The sequence below is a fragment of the Euleptes europaea genome, chromosome 8 (assembly GCF_029931775.1).
Source record: "Euleptes europaea isolate rEulEur1 chromosome 8, rEulEur1.hap1, whole genome shotgun sequence".
Classification (NCBI taxonomy): Eukaryota; Metazoa; Chordata; class Lepidosauria; order Squamata; family Sphaerodactylidae; genus Euleptes; species Euleptes europaea.
This window is the reverse complement of record NC_079319.1, coordinates 6,641,471-6,664,430: the sequence shown is the minus strand read 5'-3', so window position 1 is coordinate 6,664,430 and position 22,960 is coordinate 6,641,471. Positions and strand designations below refer to the sequence as shown.

Genomic DNA, 22,960 nt, shown 5'->3' with positions numbered 1-22,960 from the left:
AGACTAAAGAGTTTGGGGCTTTCCGTTTAGAGAAAAGACAATTAAGGGGTAACATAAGTGGTTTATAAAATTACACATGGGGTGGGAAAAGTAGACAGAACTTTCCCTCCTCTCCATGATAGCAGAATGCAGCAGAACCAAGCAAGGATATAGTTACAAAAATGGGCAACAGATGCAGGACAGACAAAATGAAGTATTTCCTCAGTGAGTAATTTACATTATGGCATTCACTGACAGCAGATATAGTGATGGCCGCTAACACAGATGGATTGAAAAGGCAATCAGACAAAGTTAGGCAGGACAGGTCCATCAGTGACTAAAGTGAATCTCCATGTTCAGATGCCATGAACTTCTGGATATACAATTGCTAAGAAGCAACATCAGCGGGAAGCCAAGGCCTCTGCCCAAATTCTGCTTCTGTGTCATGAACTAGAAGGACAGAAAAACACTACAGCTATTCGGAATGTCATTTATAAGTGAAAGTGTTGTTATGATGGACTGCAGACACCTAAGTGGAACCACATGATGTATATGAGTAACCAAAGATGTATTAGAAGACAGAAGCAGAGAAAGTCCCAAATGCAACCAAGTACAGTAGGTATTTTCTCAAAGTCTAATACCATACCAACATACAGCAAACATGGGCTAATCAGTTGCCATGAACACTTCTCCAAAGTAAGATGTCAGCTGAACTGAAGGACAAAAGGGCCTAGGTATGCTAAACTGCAGATAGAAAGAAGGCAAGCAGAAGTAAGAGACAACTTGAGAAGTGGCAGCAATCAGGATTCAAAAAAAGGAAAAATAGTTTAAGTAAGCAATTGGATGTAGAAAGCCAGGCTGATAAGCAGCAAGAACATACTCAAGGATCAGAACAAACAGAAGCCAAAGCACAGCCATGGAGCACCAAACAATAAGAAGGATGGAAACATATGGGCACTTTCACACAGCCCAAATAATGCACTTTTAATCCACTTTCAGTGCACCTTAACAATCGTTTGCAAGTGGATTTTGCCAGTTCACACAGTAAAATCCACCTTTAAAGTGAATTGAAAGTGGATTGAAAGTGCATTATTTGGGCTGTGTGAAAGTGCACTAAGGTTGCCAGGTATGGACTGGGAAATTCCTGGAGATTTGGGGTGGAGCCTAGGAAGGGTGGGGTTTAGGGAGAGGAGGGACCTCAGCGGGGTATAGTGCCATAGAGGCCACCGTCACAAGCTGTCATTTTCTCCGGGGGAAGTGATCTGTGTTGTCTGGAGATGAGCTGTAATTCAGGGAGGTATCCAGGCCCCACCTGGAGGTTGGCAGCCCTAACATATAGTGAGGTTAATTCCGTAACTGCACTGCATGCAAAAAAAAAAAGTTGTGTCTTATTTCGTCCTTCTTCTTTCCCAGAGTTAAAAAACACCAGACTGTTCCCACTGAAATCTTAGATAAATAAGATAAATAGACCTCATTCACCGCTAAACTAGAAGACACACAAAGTACTGAAATTTACCTTCAGCTTCCAAGGAAACATAAAGGGAGAGAATAACCATGCAAAAAACAAATTGGTGAAAATTTTCATGTCAAATATTACAAGAAACATTTCCACCAAATTAGAGTTAAGATGGCATGCTTAACTACGGTCACCAATGGTTGCAACATTGCCCAGGCTTTCAATAACCGCAAAGAGCATTTAAGTTCCACAAAAGAACTTTTTTCGGTTCTGAAGCTGAAAAGGCAAGTCTTTAGCTGTACATTTTTAAACTCAAGAAACACATAAAGCAAAACACAAAGCCAGCAAGTTTTGAAAGCCAGACGCTTCCTTAAGCATATCATTTTCATTCTCCTTCTCCACGCCCCACTCCCAAGTAAAAACAAATTAAAGGGCGGGGGGGAGGAGAACCCCAGCACTGTCAAGGGGATTTGCCAAATCTTAAAAGAAGATAAACTGCAGTAGGAGTCCAGGCAGCAACAGTCAATTGCTGTATTAAATAAAGACACAGAAAAAGCAATGCTGTGTTATGCAATGACAGCTGAGTGGAAGGCAGCACACACATTTTAAACAATAAAAACTAGCTAGTTCTTAATGCAATGTGATCAAAAGCCTACCTTTTCAGACCCAAAAACACACTCACAGGGCAGTACGAGAGAAAGAAAAGGAACAAGAAAGGAAGGAACACAACAAAAATTAGAAATACCACAAGAATGTGGAGGAGGGATTAAACAGCCGCAGACAAAAAGAAATGCTGGAGTTTAAGGACACAGTTTATTCAACAAGAGATGTTAATAAGTCACAGCATAAGCAGTACCAATTAGCAAAAGCAAGTGATAATTTTCTGATCTTTATCAACATGTTCGGTAGACAGTGACAGGTGATGCTTAATAAACAATGGTCACGCAAGTGCACATGACTGCACTCGGATTTGTGCGTAATTCTGTTAAAACACTGGGGTGGCTCCAAAGGTCGTATTCTGACAATGGTGTCTGATTCAGTATAAGGCTGCTTCATGTGTGCCCTTATTTACGTATTCTAAAAGTAATGCAAGAAGTTGGTGTAGATTCACATACAGTGCCCAGAAGAACAGGCACTTGAAGACAGTATGGAAGGTGACCATTGCTTCTTAGCTCTGGGCTTGGATTAGAAAAACACACTGAACTCTTTCCTTGCTGTAAGTCTCCACATCAACAGAGCTGTAAAGCTGTTCAGGTGTATCAGGCTTTTGAGTACTCATTCGCCAGGTCACCCTTGGGAAGGAAGAACTGTCTATACACAACCAGTCAGGGAAGCATGTATCAACTGTAAAGGACCTGATTTTTTTGAGACTCAGTATGCCACAAGCAACTGGCATGGGTATGTGTGAACTGGCAGGGAGGTTGGTGTCTACGCAAGGCTGAGTGCTGTATCAGCCAGTGTGAGAGCCAGTGTGATGCAGAGGTTAAGAGCATCAGACTAGTACCTGGGAGACCCGGGTTCAAATCCCCACTTGCGCTATGTAAGCTTCCTGTGTGGCCTTGGGCCAGTCACACACTCTCAGCCTAACCTACCTCACAGGGTTGTGAGGATAAAATGGAGGAGAAGGATGTAAGCCTCCTTTAGTCCCCACTGGGGAGAAAGGCAGGGTAGAAATGAATTGCATAAGTAAATTACTTTCAAACTAACATTCATAGAAGCATATGATGAAAGAAAAAAAATACTTTCAGGTGAAACCTAAAAAGAAGCAGATGGAGAGGAGAGTGAAAACAATTCACACACACAACAAAAAACTCATGGAATATCACCATCAGAATTAACCACTATTGGGAGCACTTTTTCAGCTATATCATCTACCTCTGTGTTTTCCCTTTCTCCTTCATTATTTATTTTTAATGATAAACTGATATTTTATTTTCTATCTTAAAAGCTAAAAAGCTCACAAATAGTAACACTACAAAGTTACTTTAACTATGTTAATATGTAGTGCATAGAAAATACTGGATTTAAAAAGTAGTAAATATGCAATGATTCCAGTATACATATTTATTTATTATATTCTATTTTTAGCCCTCCCTCCCCGGCCAAAGCCATAGTAATAGAGGGCAGGGAGAATATGTACTGAAGTTATTTTTCAAAAGCAAGAAACAGAAACTGTTTGGTCAAATTCTACAGTTAGCACAATACCTCTGTTTTACTTCAACCAAATACTACTCAACAAAAGGAAAAGCAGAGGAATAGCAACATGATAGCATTATCTGTAGTGTCTGACCAGCTCTGTAATTCATTAATGTAATCCAGAAGATGTTTACTGTCAAGGTTACCATTAACTGAAGGTTCCCAACAACCTAAAATTTAGCCATCGTTTTCAACTACGATGATGGAACGTGAACAATCTTTTCTGAGCTTTGACAAATACTGCATGCTATCATTAGGCCTAGTTTACCAGTCAAAGGGTCAAGTTCAGACGTATGTTGGTAAATGATGCTACTTACCTACTATCTGTATCCAGACCTACAAAATCCTTCTTTTCAAAGGGAACACAGAGAAGTGGTATCTTGTCTCCAGACTTGTCAGTGGCTCTGTCCAAACGCTTGGATTCCAACACAATGAAGAGGGACTCAATAAAGTCCTCTATTCTCTTCTCCACATTCTCACATTCATCGTAACTAGGATAAAAGGCCACATCCGTACGAGACTGTTCCGCAATTTCTCCTTGAAGCCCAAAGACAAAGAGTCGAGAATCATAAAGCGTAGAACCATATATTTCCTTCTGGATGTGAAATTTTTCAAAGGTTTGAGGCCAGTCCTTAGCGGAGGAGCAGTCTGTGATGGTTATGAGCCCCACAACCTTGCGATGTGTTTGGAAATCCCCCCATTCGTTGTTCTCCGGCGGATAATGATGCCGGTAGCGAATATACAACACACGCTGAGAGTCACGAACGTTGATCTGACTCACTGTGGAGATCTGTTTGTAGATCTTGAAAAAGCTCTCTTCGGGAACAATCCCAACGGGCTGGACCACAACGAGCAGTGTCTGATGGTCCTCCGCACACTGCATATAGTCAGGGACACTCATTTTGCATCAGAGGTAGGCTAACAACAATGTAGGGTAACAAACAAAAAACACCACACATTAGTACTATATTTCAAAGGTACACACAACATAAGAAGAAAAGCCATGCTAGAGCAGACAAAGGCCCATCAAGTCCAGCAGTCTGTTCACATAGTGGCCAACCAGGTGCCTCCAGGAATACCACAAACATTCTCCTGCCTGTGTTCCATAACCCCTAATATATAAGGCATGCTCCTCTGATACTGGAGAGAACACGAATGCATCATGACTAGTATCCATTTTGACTAGTAGTCCCTCTCCTTCCTGAACATATCCACCCCCCCTCTTAAAGCCTTCCAAGTTGGCAACCATCACCACATCCTGGGGCAGGGAGTTCCACAATTTAACTATGCATTGTGTGAAGAAATACTTTTACCTGTTTGAATCTCTCACTCTCCAGCTTCAGCAGATGACCCCGTGTTTTAGTATTATGAGAGGGAGAAAAGCTTCTCTCTGCCCACTCTCTCCGTACCATGTATAATTGTATAGACCTCTATCATGTCTCCCCTTAACCGCCTTCTTTCCAAGTTAAACAGCCCTAAGCGTTTTAGCCACTCCTCATAGGGCAGTTGCTCCAGCCCCCTGATCATTATGGTTTCTCTTTTCTGCATTAGGTGTGGGGCTGTGGCTCAGCAGATAAGTCTCTGCTAGGCAGTCAAAAGATCCCTGGTTCAATCCCAACATCCCCAGGACCAGGCAGGGGTGATGTGAAAGACCTCTGCCTGAGACCCTGGACAGCTGCTGCCAGTCTGTGTAGACAGCCCTCACCTTGAATGGTCTGATTCAGTATAAGGTAGCTTCATGTGTGTTTGTTATAAACATTATAGTTGGGACTTGGAGTGACCCAACAAAAAATTCCTTCATACCTTCAGTTTTCTTGCAGTTTTACAAGTTGGCTACTTCACTTAATAACTTACATATTTGGTAGCCCACATGTGACTTTACACATCATGGTACACTTGATTCTTTCCCCTAATATGCTTGTCTGTTCGTACAGAACACATGAAGAAGTGAAAGAAGAAAAACAAGGGGTCAAACACAGTTGTCCCCCTCCTGCCTTTAATAAGGGAGAATCTTGATAACAGTGGGCTTAGCCACAACTGCATAGGATTGGGCTCACTCTCATAAATTAATTACCACAGAGAGAAAGTCCTTCATGAATAGGGAAATAAGGAAGAACGTTCTGAATCTATGGAAAATTAGATGCCAGCCATAACATATCAAAGATCGAGAGCCTATGTACACTTACTTTGGAGTGAATCCTACCGAACTCAGTAGGTAAAGGTCCCCTGTGCAAGCACCGGGTCATTCCTGACCCATGGGGTGACGTCACATCCTGACGTTTACTAGGCAGACTTTGTTTGTGGGGTGGTTTGCCAGTGCCTTCCCCAGTCATCGTCCCTTTACCCCCAGCAAGCTGGGTACTCAATTCACCGAACTCGGAAGGATGGAAGGCTGAGTCAACCTTGAGCCAGCTACCTGAAACCGACTTCTGTCGGGATCAAACTCAGGTCGTGAGCAGAGTTTTTGACTGCAGTACTGCAGCTTAACCCTCTGCGCCACGGGGCTCCTAACCGAACTCAGTACTTATGAGTAAATATGCTGAAACTCAGGCAGTTTGCCATGGAAATACTGAGGAAAACAATCATGCATAAGGCAACACAGATATTACGCATCTATTAATACTGTCAGCATATACTGTTGCCATTTATAGAAATGTATGCACAAAAAGGAACTGGTCCCGTCCCCCCCGTGCATGTGTATTTACTGGTCAAACTCAAAGGTAACATGACAGCCAACAAATGTGTTTGACACAAACATTTTCTCATTTCTGAAGGCAGAATACATATTTCAGCAATAACTGATCTCATATATAGATATTTATACACACACTCACATATATATCCCTTATTAAAGGCAGGAGGGGGACAACTGTGTTTGGCTCCTTGTTTTTCTTCTTTTCACTTCTTCACGTGTTCTGTACGAATTGAAATTGTTGAAGACTTTCTATTCCTTGGCTCCATCATCAACCAAAAGGGAGAGTGCAGCCAAGAAATCAGAAGGCGATTGAGACTGGGAAGGGCAGCCACGAAGGAGCTAGAAAAGATTCTGAAGTGTAAGGATGTGTCACTGGCCACCGAGATTAAGTTAATCCATGCCATCGTATTCCCTATTACTATGTATGGGTGTGAAAGCTGGACATTGCAGAAAGCTGAGAGGAAGAAAGTAGATTCCTTTGAAATGTGGTGTTGGAGGAGAGTGTTACGGATACCGTGGACTGGCAAAAAACAACAACACACAAATAAATGGGTTATAGATCAAATCAAGCCTGAACTGACCCTAGAAGCTAAAATGACTAAACTGAGGCTATCATATTTTGGTCACATTATGAGAAGACGAGTCACTGGAAAAGACAGTCATGCTAGGGAAAGTTGAGGGCAGCAGGAAAAGAGGAAGACCCAACAAGGGATGGATGAACTCAATAAAGGAAGCCACAGCCCTCAATTTGCAAGATCTGAGCAAGGCTGTCAAAGATAGGACATTTTGGAGGACTTTGATTCATAGGGTCGCCATGAGTCGGAAGCGACTTGACGGCACTTAACACACATATATTATGGGCTTTCCTCCGAGAAAAACCATGTTTCCTAAATGATTATATGCAATACCCCAACTGAGCATTGTTTTTTAAAAAAATAATAATGAAAACACATGAAAAGATTCAAGGAGATTATAAACTACTGTGTTGCATTTCACTTTATTTGGGCAAGCCGGACAATTTTCATTATTACATGCTTGTCCAGAGGTCCTAGCCCCCGCCCCCCAATAAGAAAGCTGCACACATGTCCAAGGCAACATAAACAACAACTGGTAAGAGGTGCTGGAGGCATGAAAACCTTTGCCATAGCTGGTGTGCATGTGTTTGCGTGTAAGTTGTTTGCAGGAACGTCTCACACATTTGTCTAGCACACAATTGGGAAATTACGCTGTGAGGAACTCCCTCTGAGAAACGTTCTCAACAAAGAAAACCGCAGCACTAAATATAGATTAACACTTGTGAAGCAGAAAAGAGGGTTTAACCGGAATTCAGTGGATTTAATTAACAGTAAACAGGCATCAGAGCAGCCTGCAAAGAGAGTTCAAGTACAAGCAATCTAGATCTAAATGGCTTACACATCACAGCCACAGAAGAATAAAGAGTGCCTAGTAGAAATGGGCACACAAGATGAGGGGCAGAGCACAACTGATGGAAAGGCAGAGCCCTAGAAATTGTAAAACGGAAGAGACAAGAGCATCTCTGAATATGTACAGTGTACATTTTCTCAATCTCCACTAATGAAGAGCCCAGAAACAAAGGGAGACAACAAGGTTCCCATGCTGGCTTGTCAAGAACAACAGAACTGCTGTTGTCCTCTGCCTCTAGTCACCATCCAATGAGGAACCACTGCAGTAGTAACGCCGCACCCCCACCATTTATACTTGGGATGAAAAATAGAACTTCCCCTATTTACTCTGGCCTCCATCTTTCTCCTCGGAGATAGGAGACCCATCTTTCTGACACTGCTCCATAGAGTGCCAGGCACACTGACAGCATGATATAAATTAACACACTGGGGTTCTACTGGGCTTTCAAGAGTCATAAGTGCTTACCTTACACTGCCTACACAGTGTACACAACACCCCTGCAATGGAGGTCAGTATTATCTTTTCTCCATATTGTGGATGAGAGACGGTGGGCTGCAGAGGTTATCTAGCCAGACTACGGCTGGAGATGCCTGGGTTCAAAATCCCCTTGAGCCTTGGAGTTCACTAGGTCACTTCTCTTAGCCCAACCTACCTTGCATGGTTGTTGGGAGAATAAAATGCAGGGAAGAAAGAGTAATGTATGCTGTCCTGAACTCCCTGAAGGAAGGGCAAGTTATAAGACAGATCACACAAAAAGATGTGCATATAAAGCTATCCCAAATGGAGCCAGACCCTTGATCTTTCAGGGCCAGCCTTGTCTACTCTGACTGGCAGCAGTTCTCCAGAGTCTTCCACATCATCTGCTACCTGATCCTTTTTTTAACTGGAGATGCCAGGGGACTGAACCTGGGACCTTCTGCAAGCAAAGCATGCACTGTACCACTGAGCCAAAGCCACGGGTCTTGCAGCAACTTAAAAGACAAATATTTTATTCCAGTATAAACCGGAACATGCTGAAATAACATCTCATTTGTCTTTAGGGTGCTACAAGACTCCTGTTTATTTTTGTTTCTTTGTTTATTTTTGCAACAGACTAGTAAGGCTACTTCTTAGCCTTGCCTCAGGCCACCTGAGAAATAATAATACCTAGATTCAAGTCCAGTAGCACCTCCAGAAGCCAATGAGATTTTTGGGGGTATGAGCTTTCAAGAGTCGAAGCTCTCTTCATTAGTTTTGTCTCTTGAAAGCTCATACCCCCCCTGCCCAAATCTTGCTGTTCTCTAAGGTGCTACTGGACTCTAATCTAGCTGTTCTACTGCAGACCAACACGGCTACCCTCTGCAATAATAGTGTTTTTTAAAGGCACCAGTACTAGGGTTGCCAACCTCCAGGTGGTGGCTGAAGATCTCCCACTATTACAACTGATCTCCAGGTGACAGAGATCAGTTCACCTGGAGAAAATGGGCACTTTGGAAGGTGGAGTCTATGGTATTATATCAGATTGAAGTCCCTCCCCAAACTCTGCCCTTCTCAGGCTCCAACCCCAAAATCTCCAGGTATTTCCCAACCTGGAGCTGGCAACCCTAGCCAGTACTCATATTTAAGATTGCACCGATTTCTACCAATTCCCCCCACAGGACTTGGGACAGCCCCTCAAAAAGCGCCAGCACTCAGTTCCAGTGAGTGGTGGTAGAAAGTGCCATAAAGTCGCAGCCGGCTAATGGCAACCCTGCAGGGTTTTGAAGGCAAGAGGAGAACAGAGGTGGTTTGCCACTGCCTTTCCACGAGTAGCCACCCCGGACTTCCTCGGTGGTCTCCCATCCAAGTACTAACCCTACTTAACTTCTGGGCTAGCCTGGGCCATCCAGGTCAGGGTAGACAAACAGAGGTGGTTTGCCATTGCCCGCCTCTGTGTGGTGAGCTCAGACTTCCTTGGTGGTTTCCCATCTAAGTACTAACCAGGGCTGACCCTGCTTCGTTTCTGAGATCTGATGAGATCGGGCTAGCTCAGGCCACCCAGGTCAGAGCAATAGATGAACAGAGGAGGTTTGCCATTGCCTGCCTCTGCATAGCGACCCTGGGCTTCCTTGGTGGCCTCCCATCCGAGTGCTAACCAGGGCCGACTTTGCTCAGCTTCCGAGATCACATGAGATTGGGCTAACTTGGGCCATCCAGGTCGAGACTTTATCTTGCTATTCCCCCAAGCTGCTCAGGAAGACTAGGGTTGCCAATCTCCAGGTGCTAGCTGGAGATCTCCTACTATTACAACTGATCTACTGATCTATTACAACTATTACAGCCGAAAGAGATCAGTTCGCCAGGAGAAAATGGCCGCTTTGGCAATTAGACTCTATGCCATAGCAGTCCCTCCCCTCTCCAAAACCCCACCCTCCTCAGGCTCTGCCCCCAAAACCTCACGCTGGTGGCGAAGAGGGACCTGGAAACCCTAAGGATGACAGAGATCAGGCTACCCTGGGCCATGCAGGTCGGGTCAGAGACCCACCACAAAAATAAGCCCTAGGAAGACCCAACAAGAGATGGATGGACTCCATCAAGGAAGCCACAGCCCACCATTTGCAAGATCTGAGCCAGGCTGCCAAAAATAAGGACATTTTGCAGGATGTGGATTCGTAGGGTCGCCATGGCTCGGAAGCGACACACACACAGTCACAGCAACGAGGGTAATAACAGTCACGGGCCACAAAGTTTTTCAGGCGCGTTTCCAGTCAGGCACGAACTTTCAAAAGTCAATGGGATTTAAAAAAAAAAAAATCTATTTGAGAAAGGGGAGAGACTCAGGATGGGGAGGGGGCCAGGGGCGCCCTTTCCCGCGCCTGAGGTAAAGGGCGCTGAGGGAGGGAGGGAGGGAGGAGCCCCCTTCTTTCCTGCCCTAAACGGTCCCCCTCCCCCGCCCAACGGTCAGGGGCTCGCGCTCACCCACGGAGCCGGGGCAACGTAATAGCTCCGCCTCTTCTCAGCCTCTTCCTCCAGACGCCTGCCCGGAAGCGTAGGAGGAAAGAGCGGCGGGGAGGAACTGCGCACGCGCCGATGTTTGCGAGCCGGAACCCTAGAGCGTCCCAATTTCCAGCCGCCCTAACAAAAAGAGCTGAGGTGCGCATGCGCTCTGGCTACGTCTTTCCCACCCGACGTCGGTTTCTCCCCCCCCCCCCCGGCCTGGTTTTTCAAGAGGCCGGTTTATAACGGGTCTCCTGGTAACGTGACAGTACCTTGCACTTTTCCGAAATGTGACATTACAATTTTTTTTAATTTAACGCCGCTTCACCCTGAGCTGGCCCATTTAGAAAAACGGCTTAAAAGCATTTCTTGGTTTAAGTTTTATTAACGGCCGCCTCCCAGGCGACCGTTGAGTAGCCCGTATGTCCGTTTTATCGAAACGTTCCACGGGATAGGAAAGAAGCGAACGGTCCGGTGAGGTGAATGCCGCGCGGTGCGTGATGGGACGGGTAGTCCTTTCCCTCATGCGGGAGCCGTGCTCCTATAGAGGTGGGGACTACAAGTCCCAGCAAGGGAGGCGGCGCTTCCCGTGAAGTGCCCTCTCGGAGAGGGCGGGCGGCGCAGGGTGGAAGATGGCGGCGGGGCTGAGTGGAAGCGGCGGAGAGAGCCGGCTGGTGTCGCTGCCTCTGTCCCGAATCCGAGTGATCATGAAGAGCTCGCCGGAGGTCTCCAGCATCAACTCGGACGCCATTTTCCTCACCGCCAAAGCCACGGTAGGCGCCGGAGGAGACGGGCCCGCTTTTGCGGCCGCCCCGCCGTTAAGCTTCAACCGCCTTTTCTTGATCTTCCCCGGGGGGCGAAGGGAGCATGAGCTGTTGTTTACGCCCCGCAAGGTGCATTAAGGACAGCGCCCGTAATTTCCTTTATTTCGGTTATATCTTACTTTTCTCGCCAGCGGGGGACCCAAAGCGGCCGACATTGTTTTCCTCGTTTGTCTTCCTAACAGCCCTGTGAGGTAGGTTAGGTCGAGTGTGCACGACTGGCCCAAGGTCACCGAGCAAGCTTCCATAGCAGAGCGGGGCTCTTAACCTGGGCACCCCAGCCCCTAGTCCTACACCACAATGGCCCCAACATAATTGCTTAGCATGTTTTATAGAAGTTAGTATGATTGACAGTCGTGTTCTCCCCCCCCCCCCAGTACTATTCCAGCCATGTGTAAAAGGACAAAGCTGCCTCCTCTCCTCTCCTGACTTGCCTCTTATCGCAGACTACAAGCAAGGCATTTACCTGCTTCTGCATTCAGGTTGATGCAAAAAGCAACTTAGTTTGTGTAGAAGCAGAAGAGTTGGTTTTTATATGCTGACTTTCTCCCCCACTTAAAGAAGCATCAAACCGGCTTACAATCGCCTTCTCCTCCCCACAACAGGCACCCTGTGAGGTAGGTGAGGCTGAGAGAGCTGTGACTAGCCCAAAGTCACCCAGCTGGCTTCGTGTGTAGGAGTGGGGGAAACAAATCCAGTTCACCAGATTAGCATCCACCGCTCATGTGGAGGAGTGGGGAATCAAACCCGGTTCTCCAGATCTGAGTCCACCGCTCCAAACCACCGCTCTTAACCACTACACTACACTGGCTCTCCTTGTTGTAGAATAAGAGTCCCTTAATCTACTGACCTAGCAATGTGCTTAGAACGTGAAGCACAAAATCCAATCAAGGATGATACTGTGTGGTGTGAACATAGACTAAATGTTCTGGTCGGACAGTGCACCTGTCACACGCGTTCTGCTGAGCCTCTCCCCTCTGCTGTTCCTTCTTTGCCATCCTGTAGAAACAGAAAGGTAGTGCCAGAAACTGCAAACAGTGCAGCTCCAGACATCATGGTGCTGGCAGAAAAATGGCTAGAGATGTCCTACGTAGGGTTGCCAGTCTCCAGATAGGAATTAAGGATCTCCCCCCACTCACCCCCGGAATTGCTTCTTGTCTCCAGGCTACAGCGATCAGTTCCCCTGGAGAAAATGGATATTTGGAGGGTGGACTGTATTGTACCCCACTGAGGTCCCTGTCGTCCCCAGGCACCATCCCCAAATCTCCACGAGTTTCCCAATGTGAATCTGGCAACCCTATCCATCTGGCAACCCATTCCTCACCAGTGACCAGAGGGGACCTGGCAACCCTAGTTCTACATGGTGTGAGTTCAGACACCAGAGGGGATTTCAGGAGGGTGGTTTCCATAACCAGCTGGGTGTCCTCAGCTTGAATTTAGTGATGATTAGTCACTGTCTTATAGGTGCATCCCTAGTTTTAAGTTGGGGGATTGGGTGTGATTAGTGCATAGTGGAGTTCATTGATATAGGCTTATTGAGGTTCTTCTTCCCTTTAGGAGTTGTTCGTTCAGTACTTAGCTACACATTCCTACAAACATGGCCAAGGCAAGGAGAACAAAGCCTTAACCTACAGTGATCTGTCCCGCACAGCGGAGAAGTCAGAGACGTTTCAGTTCCTTGCAGGTAGGTCTTTGCCTAACTTGTAACAAGGGGAAACTTTCAGGGAAGTGGGTGCTCTTTTATATTCCACTGTGGTTGTGGAAGTCAGCCAAGCCTTGTTTTACTGCCAGTGCTTTAGGTGCCACAGGGAACATGGTAGAGCAACAACAGATGTTAAAGTGTTGACTGATGCGTGGTCAGTCATTAATTTGACTGGAATAACTTTGTGTAGTGCCTGGAAGGGCACTTGCCACAGGTGTTCATCCAATAAAGAATTAGAGAGTCTGTTTTGGTAGTGCAGAGGGGGTGCTTGGATCCCCATCAGACTGTGGGTAGCCTGAGGCTATTTTTTCATAACAGGATTGTTGAGAGAATAGCAGTATAACCCCATATAAGCTGCTTGAACAATTCTTAAAAGTAGAAGTAACAAATACAACCAGTTTCTCTTCCTTATATTCAGAAACCCATGTAGAAGCTCTGAGATGTTCTTATAGGATTGACTTAAGCTTACGTTTTCTGAATTGTATAGGACATGTCAGTCTAGTGCATGTCCCAAACTATCTGGTTGATAGATCATGATGGGTAGTCGTGTTAGTCTGTCTAGCAGCAGAAAAGATTCTTCAGATATCAGAAGACGTTGAGTCGTGACTCACAAAAACTCAGACCCTACCAGAAATAGTTAGTCTGTGTTACTCTTGCTCTTTTCGACAGGCTTAGTATATTGATTCAATGTGAGCAAACATGCCATTTTGAAAAGTAAATGTGGTTTCTGAACTGATTTTATACTAAAGCATGCTAGTCTTCAGTAGCAGGAGAGGAGAAGCAGGCATGCGGCAGCTAATAAATGTTTTAAATAAATAGTTGTATGAAAAGCCTTGCAGTGGAATAGACTGGTTACTTTGTAGCAGCTGAAAGCATACTTGATCTTACTCTTGCTGTAACGGGATGAAAATGCCATTCTTCTAGATATCTTGCCAAAGAAAATACTAGCTAGCAAATATCTGAAAATGCTTGAGAGAGAGGAGGGAGAGCAAGAGGACGGCGAGGAGGAAGATGATGATGATGAAGAGGAGGAAGAAAGTGAAGACGAAGAAGCATCTTGAGTGTGACAAGACTGAATCTACTGTGCATTAACTTTGGAGACTCATGCTCGTTTTCTCTAGCGATCAGACATCTAGCAAGTGGATTCTCAAAGCACTTGAGGACTGAGTTTGCACAACTATATATGCAAGAAATTAAGATGGAACTGACAGTACACACATCTTGCTGGGTAGGGAGCAGGGTGTCTAAACTATAGCTCTTTGTTGGATGACTGCTAAACAAATGTGGATTCACTATCCAGTGCATACTGGCCTTCTTCCTCTGCTCATATTGGGCAACTCCCAAAGGTCAAGTATCTGAAGAGTATTTTTGTTTATTTAATGTGCCAGAATTATGGCTATCCTTTCCTGTGAGTTAGGAAAGCAAGAACTTTTTGTGGATTCCCTAGAAGGGAAATAGTTCTGTGTAGTAGCCGTACAGACCAACCTGGGTCTTGTCACAATACTGTTTGTGCTGCCTCATCAGGAATTAAAACGGGAAACTGGCTTTCCATTGCTAATTTCTGACAGAAAAATGAAAGTGGTGCTTAAACGGGGAGGGGGGCAGTAGCACCCCACTATCGCATGTAAATATCTCTATTTAAGGGCCGTTAACTAGATTTAAAGTAAAGACTGGACTAGAACATTTTTGCTTTATGTTTGTACAAGATTCATTACCATTTGAAACAGCTACCATATTTTTTTAGTGGTAAGATTTGTAGAACAGTGAATACTTTCTTGGTAAGACCAGTTTTATAAAACAAATACATGATGAATTTTATAGTCTGTGTGTGCTTTTTTAAATTGTTCTGATACATGATTTTCCCCTTATAAAGTCAAGAACCTGTTCTTGGGAATAACGGTAGTAGCATTTCCCCTGTGAAACATGCAGGAGGAGTGGCAGGCCATCCTGTCCTGAGGGTCAATCTATTCTCAGGAAAAATCAGAGTTGACCTTAGGTGAACTGTGCACATTGGCATTCCTGTAGTGGAAGGGGCTCTTCGAGCTGGCTGAAAGCTTCAGACTTCTCTTAACAGATTGGCAGGAAACAAGCTTAAGATTCCACGTTATCTAGTTCTTTTTCAAGACAGCCAGCATGGGGTCATGGTTAAGAGCAGCTGACTGTAATATGGAGAACCAGGTTTGATTCCCCACTCCTCCACATGAGCGTTAGATTAAGATCGCTGGGTAAAGTTAAAAAGTGCCATATGGGGAGTCCCCACACAAAAAGAGCCTTGGCTACTTACCGTGAAGGCTTCTTCTGCTCAGAGGGACGAAGGGCATCTTCATTATGGGGTGTTTCCTTTTCCTCTTATCTCGGGAGGCAGGAACCAAATATTTAAATTTTTCTGACCTCTGAGGGTAAACGCCCCCTTGTGATCAGTTAAAGACTTTCCGAGCCTTATATATTTAAGATAGACTGAAGAAACATGTTAGTTATAATTCTATACAAGAAATAAGTTCCTAATAAACATTAACGATGAACCTTTAGGATAACTATAAGTCATGAACCAACAAACAGCGTTTAACTTGAATTGAATGTCAACTGGAAGTTAGATGTAACCATGATTACCTGTAATTTTATTTTATTTGTTTTATTTATATTTTACTGACGTCTGGGCGGGCAAGATGCCCTTCGTCCCTCTGAGCAGAAGAAGCCTTCACGGTAAGTAGCCAAGGCTCTTTCTCGCTCAGAGGGAGAAGGGCATCTTCATTATGGGACATACAAGAGCTGTCCCCCGCCCTTGGGAGGGTTAGACGTCCTGAAGTATACTTTGCAGTACTCGTCTGCCTAAGGCGGCATCTGCTGACAAGTATAGATCTAATTTGTAGTGTCTCACAAATGTGGACACCGAGGACCAAGTTGCAGCCTTACATATCTCTTCCATAAAGCACGGCAGTCGAAGGCTGCTGAAGTAGCCGCACTTCTTCCCAAGTGGGCAGTAACGCCCGCAGGAGCAGGTAGGTTACTTATTCTATAAGCCTGTGTTATGTATAAGGTGATGGTCCTACTAATGGATGCCTTGGACATATGCTTGCCCTTGTCAGGTGGTGAGATATGAACGAATAAGGAGTCAGAGTTCCTAATAATTTTAGTAAGATAAATGTAATAAATGTAAGATAATGCCCTTCTTAGATCTAGCTAGTGCCAGGCCTTCTCCTTAGGATTCTTGGGGTTAGTGCAGAAAATGTAAGCACTATGTCCTGCTCCCTGTGAAACTTGCAGCTACATTTTGTCCTATCTCAGTGATTGGTTCGAATGGTAGTTGTGTGAGTGCTGTCAAAGCTGTGTGCAGGCTCTAGTTGTGAACCTGTGTCTAACAGGAGGAGCTAAATAACTGACGCCCCTTAAAAAGGCTTTTATGTGATGGTGTTTGGTTAAGCGGTATCCAGATACCTTGGGTACTATGGTAGCTATAGATGCCAGTTGTCTTTGTAGAGTGCAGGTAGCTAGCCCTAAGCTCTGTCCCTCCTGATGGCTTCCTTGTTGTCAATATGGTAGTGACGGCCACCGGGCTATAACCTAGGGCTATAAGTCATCTCCTTTCAGTGCCCATGCGGTCAGTTTGTACCACCCTGGATTGGGATGGCATATTGGGTCTTGTAGAGGGAGATCTTGTCTGTCGGGAAGTCTCCAATGGTTCTGTATGGACATCTGAATTATAGATGGGAACCACGGTCGTCGCAGCCAATATGGAGCTATGAATCTGACTGATGCTTTCTGAAGTCGTACCTTTCTCAATACCCTTGGAGGGAGGGGGGGAACCCGTACAGTAGGTCATGTGGCCCTGGTGACATTAAGAGGTCCATTTGTTCCGCCCCCTGTTGACGGTACATGGAATAGTACCTTGGCAGCTGGTGGATGATGCTGGATGCAAACAGATGAATCTGTGGCGTGCCGAATCTCTGAGTAATAAGTTGAAAGACCTCTGGATGTAGAGACCATTCTGCCTCGCTGATGTCCTGTCTGCTGAGCCAGTCTGCTTGTATGTTGACTGTGCCCTGAATATGTTCTGCTGATTTTGATGAGAGGTTGGACTCGGCCCAAGGAAAAATGTAGTCGCTTCTGAGGATCGTCCTGATTTCTAGGGCACTGATGTGAAGATTCTGTTCTTGATAGTCCATGTTGCTTGAGCCATTGTCCCTTGAGTGTGGCTTCCCAACCTGATAGACACGCGTCCGTGAAGATTTGAATTGGTGTTGGACGGAGATACCAACTTCCTTTAGTCAAATTCTGAGACTGAAACCATCATACTAGTCTTGATCTGACTTCATCGGTCAGGATGAGATTTCTGTCACTTCTTCCTTGGTATGTCTCTTTGGTACGGCCTCAAGAACCATTGAAGAGGTCTTGATCATAAGCGTGCCCCTTGAACCGCGGGAATGCATGCAGACATGTGACCCTTCAGTTTGGTCAGGGACATTAGAGAAGGCGATCGGGAATTAATCGCTTTCTTTGCTAGAGATGAAATGTCCACTGGAAGGTATAAGGAGTTTGTCAGTGTGTCTATGTCCATCCCCCATCTCTCTCAATCGTTGGGATGGAACTAAGTGGGTCTTTCTGAAGTTGATTATGACCCGTGTTCTGTTAACCTCTTCAGAACTCTCTCTGAATGATCTATGCTCTGCTAGTTTGAGCTTGCGCAAATCAGAATGTTGTCTGAGAAGGGTGCATTCTCACGCCCTCCTCGTGCAGAGATGTGACTGGTGTGTCCAGAACTTTGGTGAATACTCGAGGAGGGGCGATGATAACCCGAATCGTAAGGCCCTGAATTGGAAGAGGTGTCCCTTGTACGGGAACCGAAGGAAACAACAATGTGCCGGGTGTATTAGAATGTAAGAAAATGCTTTTCCCTGAGGACCTGTGTGACTGACTTTAGTGTCTCCATCCTGAAGCGCTTTAATGGGATAATCTGTTCAGAAACTTGAGGTCTAGGATGGCTTTCCATCCGCCGCCTTTGTTGGGAACAGTAAAGAATACTGAATAGACTCCCAATGTATGCTCTAATGGTGAGACTGGCTCCATCGCCTTGATGTCTAAGAGGCCTCTGAAATTCTATGGATTTTTTTGGGGGGGGGGGGAATGTTGGAGATATTACTAGTCGATGTGAAGGAGTGTAAGAAAAACTCTATCTGATAGCCTTGTGAGATAATGTTTGTGACCCAGAGGCCTGGTTGGGAGGTGACCACTGACGGTGTAATAGGCTGAGCCTGCCTTCCACTGACTGGTGGCTGGCGTCACTGTTTGGTTGGGCGGTAGGGTTTATCCCCTTTATTGCCCTGGAAGGTGGAGGATTTTGGAGATTTATTGAATCGTCCTCCTTTACTAAAGGAGCTGCGATTCTGGTTCCGGTGGTTTCTAGGTTGATCAGGTCTGTATCTTTGAAGTATGTGGTATGCACGAAAGGACATAGAGGGAGTGATCCCTTGGATTCCTTGCGTAGAAACTTGTCTTTGGTCTCCACTGATATGGGGACCAAATTGTCTCCAAGCAAGGTCTTTCCCTGATACAGGAAGCCCATAATAACCAATTTTGATCTATATACTCCGCTTGCCAGGGGCGTACCCAGAGAGCCTTTCTGGCAGCTGAGGCTGTGGCTAGCGTTCTAGCTGCATATGACATGTTATCTAAGGAGGAATCAGCTAGAAAGAATACCACTCTCGAAAACATGGATGACATGGTATCTAAGGTAGAATCAGCTGGAAGGATACCACTCTCAAAAAAAAACAAACATGGATGCCCTTCTGGCATCTGATGCTGCGGCTAGTGTCCTAGCTGCATATGGCATGGTATCGAAGTTCGAATCAGTTAGAAAGAATACCACTCTCAAAAAACATGGGTACTCCTGTAAAGGCGTTTCTTTCTTCCTGTGGAAAAAATTGATATAACTTCCTAGTCCAAATTATTGCCGCTCTGTATACTAGGGCAGATGTGATAGAAGCGCTTGATAGTGAGTGCCAAGGCCTCTGAGCATTTATGCCTGCTAACTCTGCCTTCCTATCTGTAGGGTCCCTAATCATGGCAAGGCCATGTAACAAGGTTGAGGGAGTGAAGGCAGTGACAGGTGATTCTACTGAAGGCACTTTTAGAATTTTAGAAGCACCGATAAACCAAATATAAAGGGTTCCTAGAGGCTGTGGAGCATTGTATGGGTGCCATTGGTTTCTCCCGCTCTGCTTTCAACAGAGTTAGAAATAATCAAGCGCTGGCACAAACCTATCTGGAGTCTTTTCTCCCACTCTGAGTCCTCTGAGAGATCAAGAGTAGCTAGGTTTTTATGCCAATGCAGAAGGAAATCTTCTGCGTTAAATACTATAGACAGTCTGGGTACCAATTGGCAATTTTGTGACCATGAATTAGCTTTCAGCGCTGCTTAGGCTGGCCAGCACGTACTCTCTTGGTACTACTTGGACTGGTGATTGGCTCACCAGGATCTCAGGTAGAGGTCTTCCACATCACCTACTACCAGAATTGGCCCTCTGCATGCCAATCCGACGCTCTGCCACTGAGCCACAGCCTTTGGCTGATATTCTGCCCTTTTAGCAATCAGATTACTGTTTGTGGTGCTGGAGGGTGTGATCCCTACGATCCCTGTATGGATGGGGCAGGATAAGGAGGTTGTACTGCCCTTAAGCCATCTGAGAAGGCGTTTTTAATCAGGGCGGAGAGCTCTGCACTTACAGGAGTAAAACAGGCTGCATCTATGAGGGGGGGGGGCGAAGTCACCTTACCGGCAGTCGATGTCTCCGTTGATGCTTCCCGTCCTTGAATAATAATAGGCGAGCCGCCTGAGGACGGAGCATTGCGAGGCAAAAAGGCGAGCCGCCAGCCTCCTTCATTTTCCCCGTTTGTGCAGTGTGGGAGAAGTGGCTATAGCCGCTGTGTTCTCCTGGCTGCTTCCCGCTGCTTCCCGTCCTTGAATAACAATAGGCGAGCCGCCTAAGGACGGAGCACGGCGGGCGAGGCAAAAAGGCGAGCCGCCAGCCTCCTTCATTTCCCCCGTTCATGCTGTGTGGGAGGAGCGGCTACCGCCGCTGTTTTCTCCCGGCCGCTTTCTGTTGCGATCTGGCAGTCGCGTCTTTCAGGCGCGGCAGAGCAGCGTGCGTTTTGCAGCAGGCATTTGGCGCGCTTGTTAGCGGTCGAGCCAAGCCGTTTGTACTTGCCTGCGCCGTTCTTGCCGCTTTTGCCTTTCCCTTTTGAGTTTTGGTCCTCAGGTCACCAGAGTGACTGTCCGAGGGTTCATCTAATTGTAGTGGTAAGGCCACTAGCAGGCTAGGGTCTAAATTGGCAGGCGCTATATAGCTGTCCTGATGCCGATCCGCCAATTTTTTTTTTTTTTTTTTGGCGGGAAAAGACTCTTCTGAGGAGAATAGGCAGAAAATTAAGACAGTAAATAGAATTGAGTAGTAGATTAGTTAGGTTAAGTTTAGGTTTGTTAAAATAAGAATATTTTTAGGTCTAATAAGTAAGGTTAAGGTTTCTCTATTATTTCTGTAGCAGAGAGCTGCTAGAAGGCTGCTCTCCCGTTCAAGGAAGGAAATAGAACTGATCACAAGGGGGCGTTTACCCTCAGAGGTCAGAAAAATTTAAATATTTGGTTCCTGCCTCCCGAGATAAGAGGAAAAGGAAACACCCCATAATGAAGATGCCCTTCTCCCTCTGAGCGAGAATTTTTTCAAGACAGCCAGCATGGGGTCATGGTTAAGAGCAGCTGACTGTAATATGGAGAACCAGGTTTGATTCCCCACTCCTCCACATGAGCGTTAGATTAAGATCGCTGGGTAAAGTTAAAAAGTGCCATATGGGGAGTCCCCACACAAAATGGTGAGTTCAAGCTAAGCCTAAGTAGGGGACAGTTCCTGCCGTGAAACTTCAGGATGTGCTTTGCCTTTAGAAGCCTCTTGAAATTTCATGGCAGGAATTGTTCCCTACTTGGGCTAGCCTCACACTCACCATTTTGTGTGGGGACTCCCCATATGGCACTTTTTAACTCTGTGCTTTTGATAAAACAGCAAAACAGTAGTTAGGTAAATAGTATATAAATGTAGCCTAAAGAAAGGGAACTTGGTAACAGAGCCAACAGGGACATATTCTCCTCCTGAGACCACTGAGTGCTCAACCTATAAGGAAGTATTTCATTCTGACACAAGATTCAAGCCAGCTGAAGTCTATTATGCATAACAGAAAACAGATCTGAACTTGTAAATGAGTAATTTATTGACATACTATGAGGCAGAAACAAAACTGACACCATACAAAATAACTTTATAAAATATCATTCACATCATCTTGTCAAGATTTACAGCATTTTTGAGCTTGTTACAGGTCTTATGGTATGGAGGTAAAAAAAGAACACACTACACTAGATCTTTAGTATTAGTTTATAATATATATACACACACCCACACACGCGCACACACATACACAAGAAACTGAAACAAACGTAAAAGGTTAGTTTGTCATGAATTTATTGCAGAAGTAGTGCAAAGTATTTTCACCTAGCAAGCTGTAAAACAACCATGGAAAGAGGAATCACCAAAGATTAAAACAGGACAATAAATGTTTAATTTCACAGTCTTTTCCTTCAAGAGTTGCTCTCTGATTAAAAACTGTAAATGTTCTTCTGAAGGAAACTGGATCTAAGCTGATTCCTGTATGGGGGTGATAACAGTACTCTGGGCTCAGGCTTTCAGTTAGGTTACCCTAACTGATTATTCATTAGCTTATTCCTTGGTCACTATATAATTGTTACAAATCCAAAGTGTTTTTTTTTGGGCAAACGGGAAAAGAGCACTACCTCCGATCTTTGCTATGTTCAAGAATGGCCCAGCAGGAAAGACAAGACAGAACATCTATTGTTTGTTTTACAATCTTGGTGTCCCTTTTCTCAAAATCTACGTTGCAAAAAAAAAAATCACTACATCCTCTACTTTACAATGCAGGGCAGACTTGGATATCAACTACTGAATTAAACACCAGTAAAGGATAAGAATATCTAACCTAGTGAAAAGAGACCAACTCTCAATTCTTCAGGGGTTACAAAGTACAAGTACAAATTAAAAGCCAGGTAGCCGGTAACAACAGAATAAAACTAATGAAAGCCAAACAAAATGATCTATGAAATAAAAGGAACAAAATGCAGCATATTCAGGCTCTTGTTTCAATCTTGAGGTACCTGTTAAGTCTTCTTTCCTTCTGCCCAAAGTACTATGGTACATTTAAAAACATTTTAAAGTCTTTACCATAAGCCAATTTACAGGACATTTATTACTGACAAAGTGCAACAATGCTGATCATTTATATGCAGCATATTAAAGGATGGTTACTCTTTTATAAAATATAGCTTTACTTATAGACCCATCAGGGCAGTTTTGTAAAACACACTTGTTTCATTTTTTTTGTTTTGTTTTTTTGTTTGTTTTCCTGTTGACTGAGTCTTTCTGCAGCAAAACTCCAGTAGGGCATAGCTTAAATCCTGCCATTTAGGAATGTCGGTACTCTGCTTTTTCAATATTAAAACTAAATATTATTTTTACAGGAAACATTTCCCATGCTGTATTGGTTATGGTTTATAAAGTCTTTTTTTTTCAGGCTTCAAAAAACAATAGTATATTACAACTCAGTCTCCAAAAAAAGGTAAGTAAAAAAAGTTCTCTTATAGTAAAAAGGGTATTCAAACTGTTATATAAAAG

At 44.8% G+C, this 22,960-nt stretch overlaps 2 protein-coding genes across 2 annotated transcripts in view; one reads left to right on the top strand and one right to left on the bottom strand.

Moving 5' to 3' along the window:
- The window catches only part of TRAPPC9 (trafficking protein particle complex subunit 9), a 187,383-nt gene extending 176,638 nt beyond the window's left edge, over window positions 1-10,745 (bottom strand). Inside the window, exons 1-2 of the mRNA XM_056854642.1 lie at window positions 10,689-10,745; window positions 3,949-4,549 (exon numbers count right to left, since the gene is read on the bottom strand). Coding sequence (XP_056710620.1) covers window positions 3,949-4,532 — 584 coding nt within the window. The 5' untranslated portion in view covers window positions 4,533-4,549; window positions 10,689-10,745. The remainder of the gene's footprint in view (window positions 1-3,948; window positions 4,550-10,688) is intronic.
- Window positions 10,746-11,338: 593 nt separating this feature from the next.
- Window positions 11,339-14,348, top strand: CHRAC1 (chromatin accessibility complex subunit 1). Its single transcript, XM_056854184.1, has 3 exons — window positions 11,339-11,479; window positions 13,085-13,211; window positions 14,154-14,348. The coding sequence occupies exons 1-3, from the start codon at window positions 11,339-11,341 to the stop codon at window positions 14,288-14,290; spliced, it is 405 nt and encodes a 134-aa protein (XP_056710162.1). The 3' UTR covers window positions 14,291-14,348.
- Window positions 14,349-22,960: the final 8,612 nt, after the last annotated feature.

Excerpts from the sequence above, each read along its gene's own strand:
- CHRAC1 (XM_056854184.1), top strand. The coding sequence starts at position 11,339 with ATGGCGGCGGGGCTGAGTGGAAGCGGCGGAGAGAGCCGGCTGGTGTCG. Across the intron at positions 11,480-13,084 it reads TCCTCACCGCCAAAGCCACG|GAGTTGTTCGTTCAGTACTT; the intron begins GTAGGCGCCGGA and ends TCTTCCCTTTAG. Across the intron at positions 13,212-14,153 it reads GACGTTTCAGTTCCTTGCAG|ATATCTTGCCAAAGAAAATA; the intron begins GTAGGTCTTTGC and ends CCATTCTTCTAG.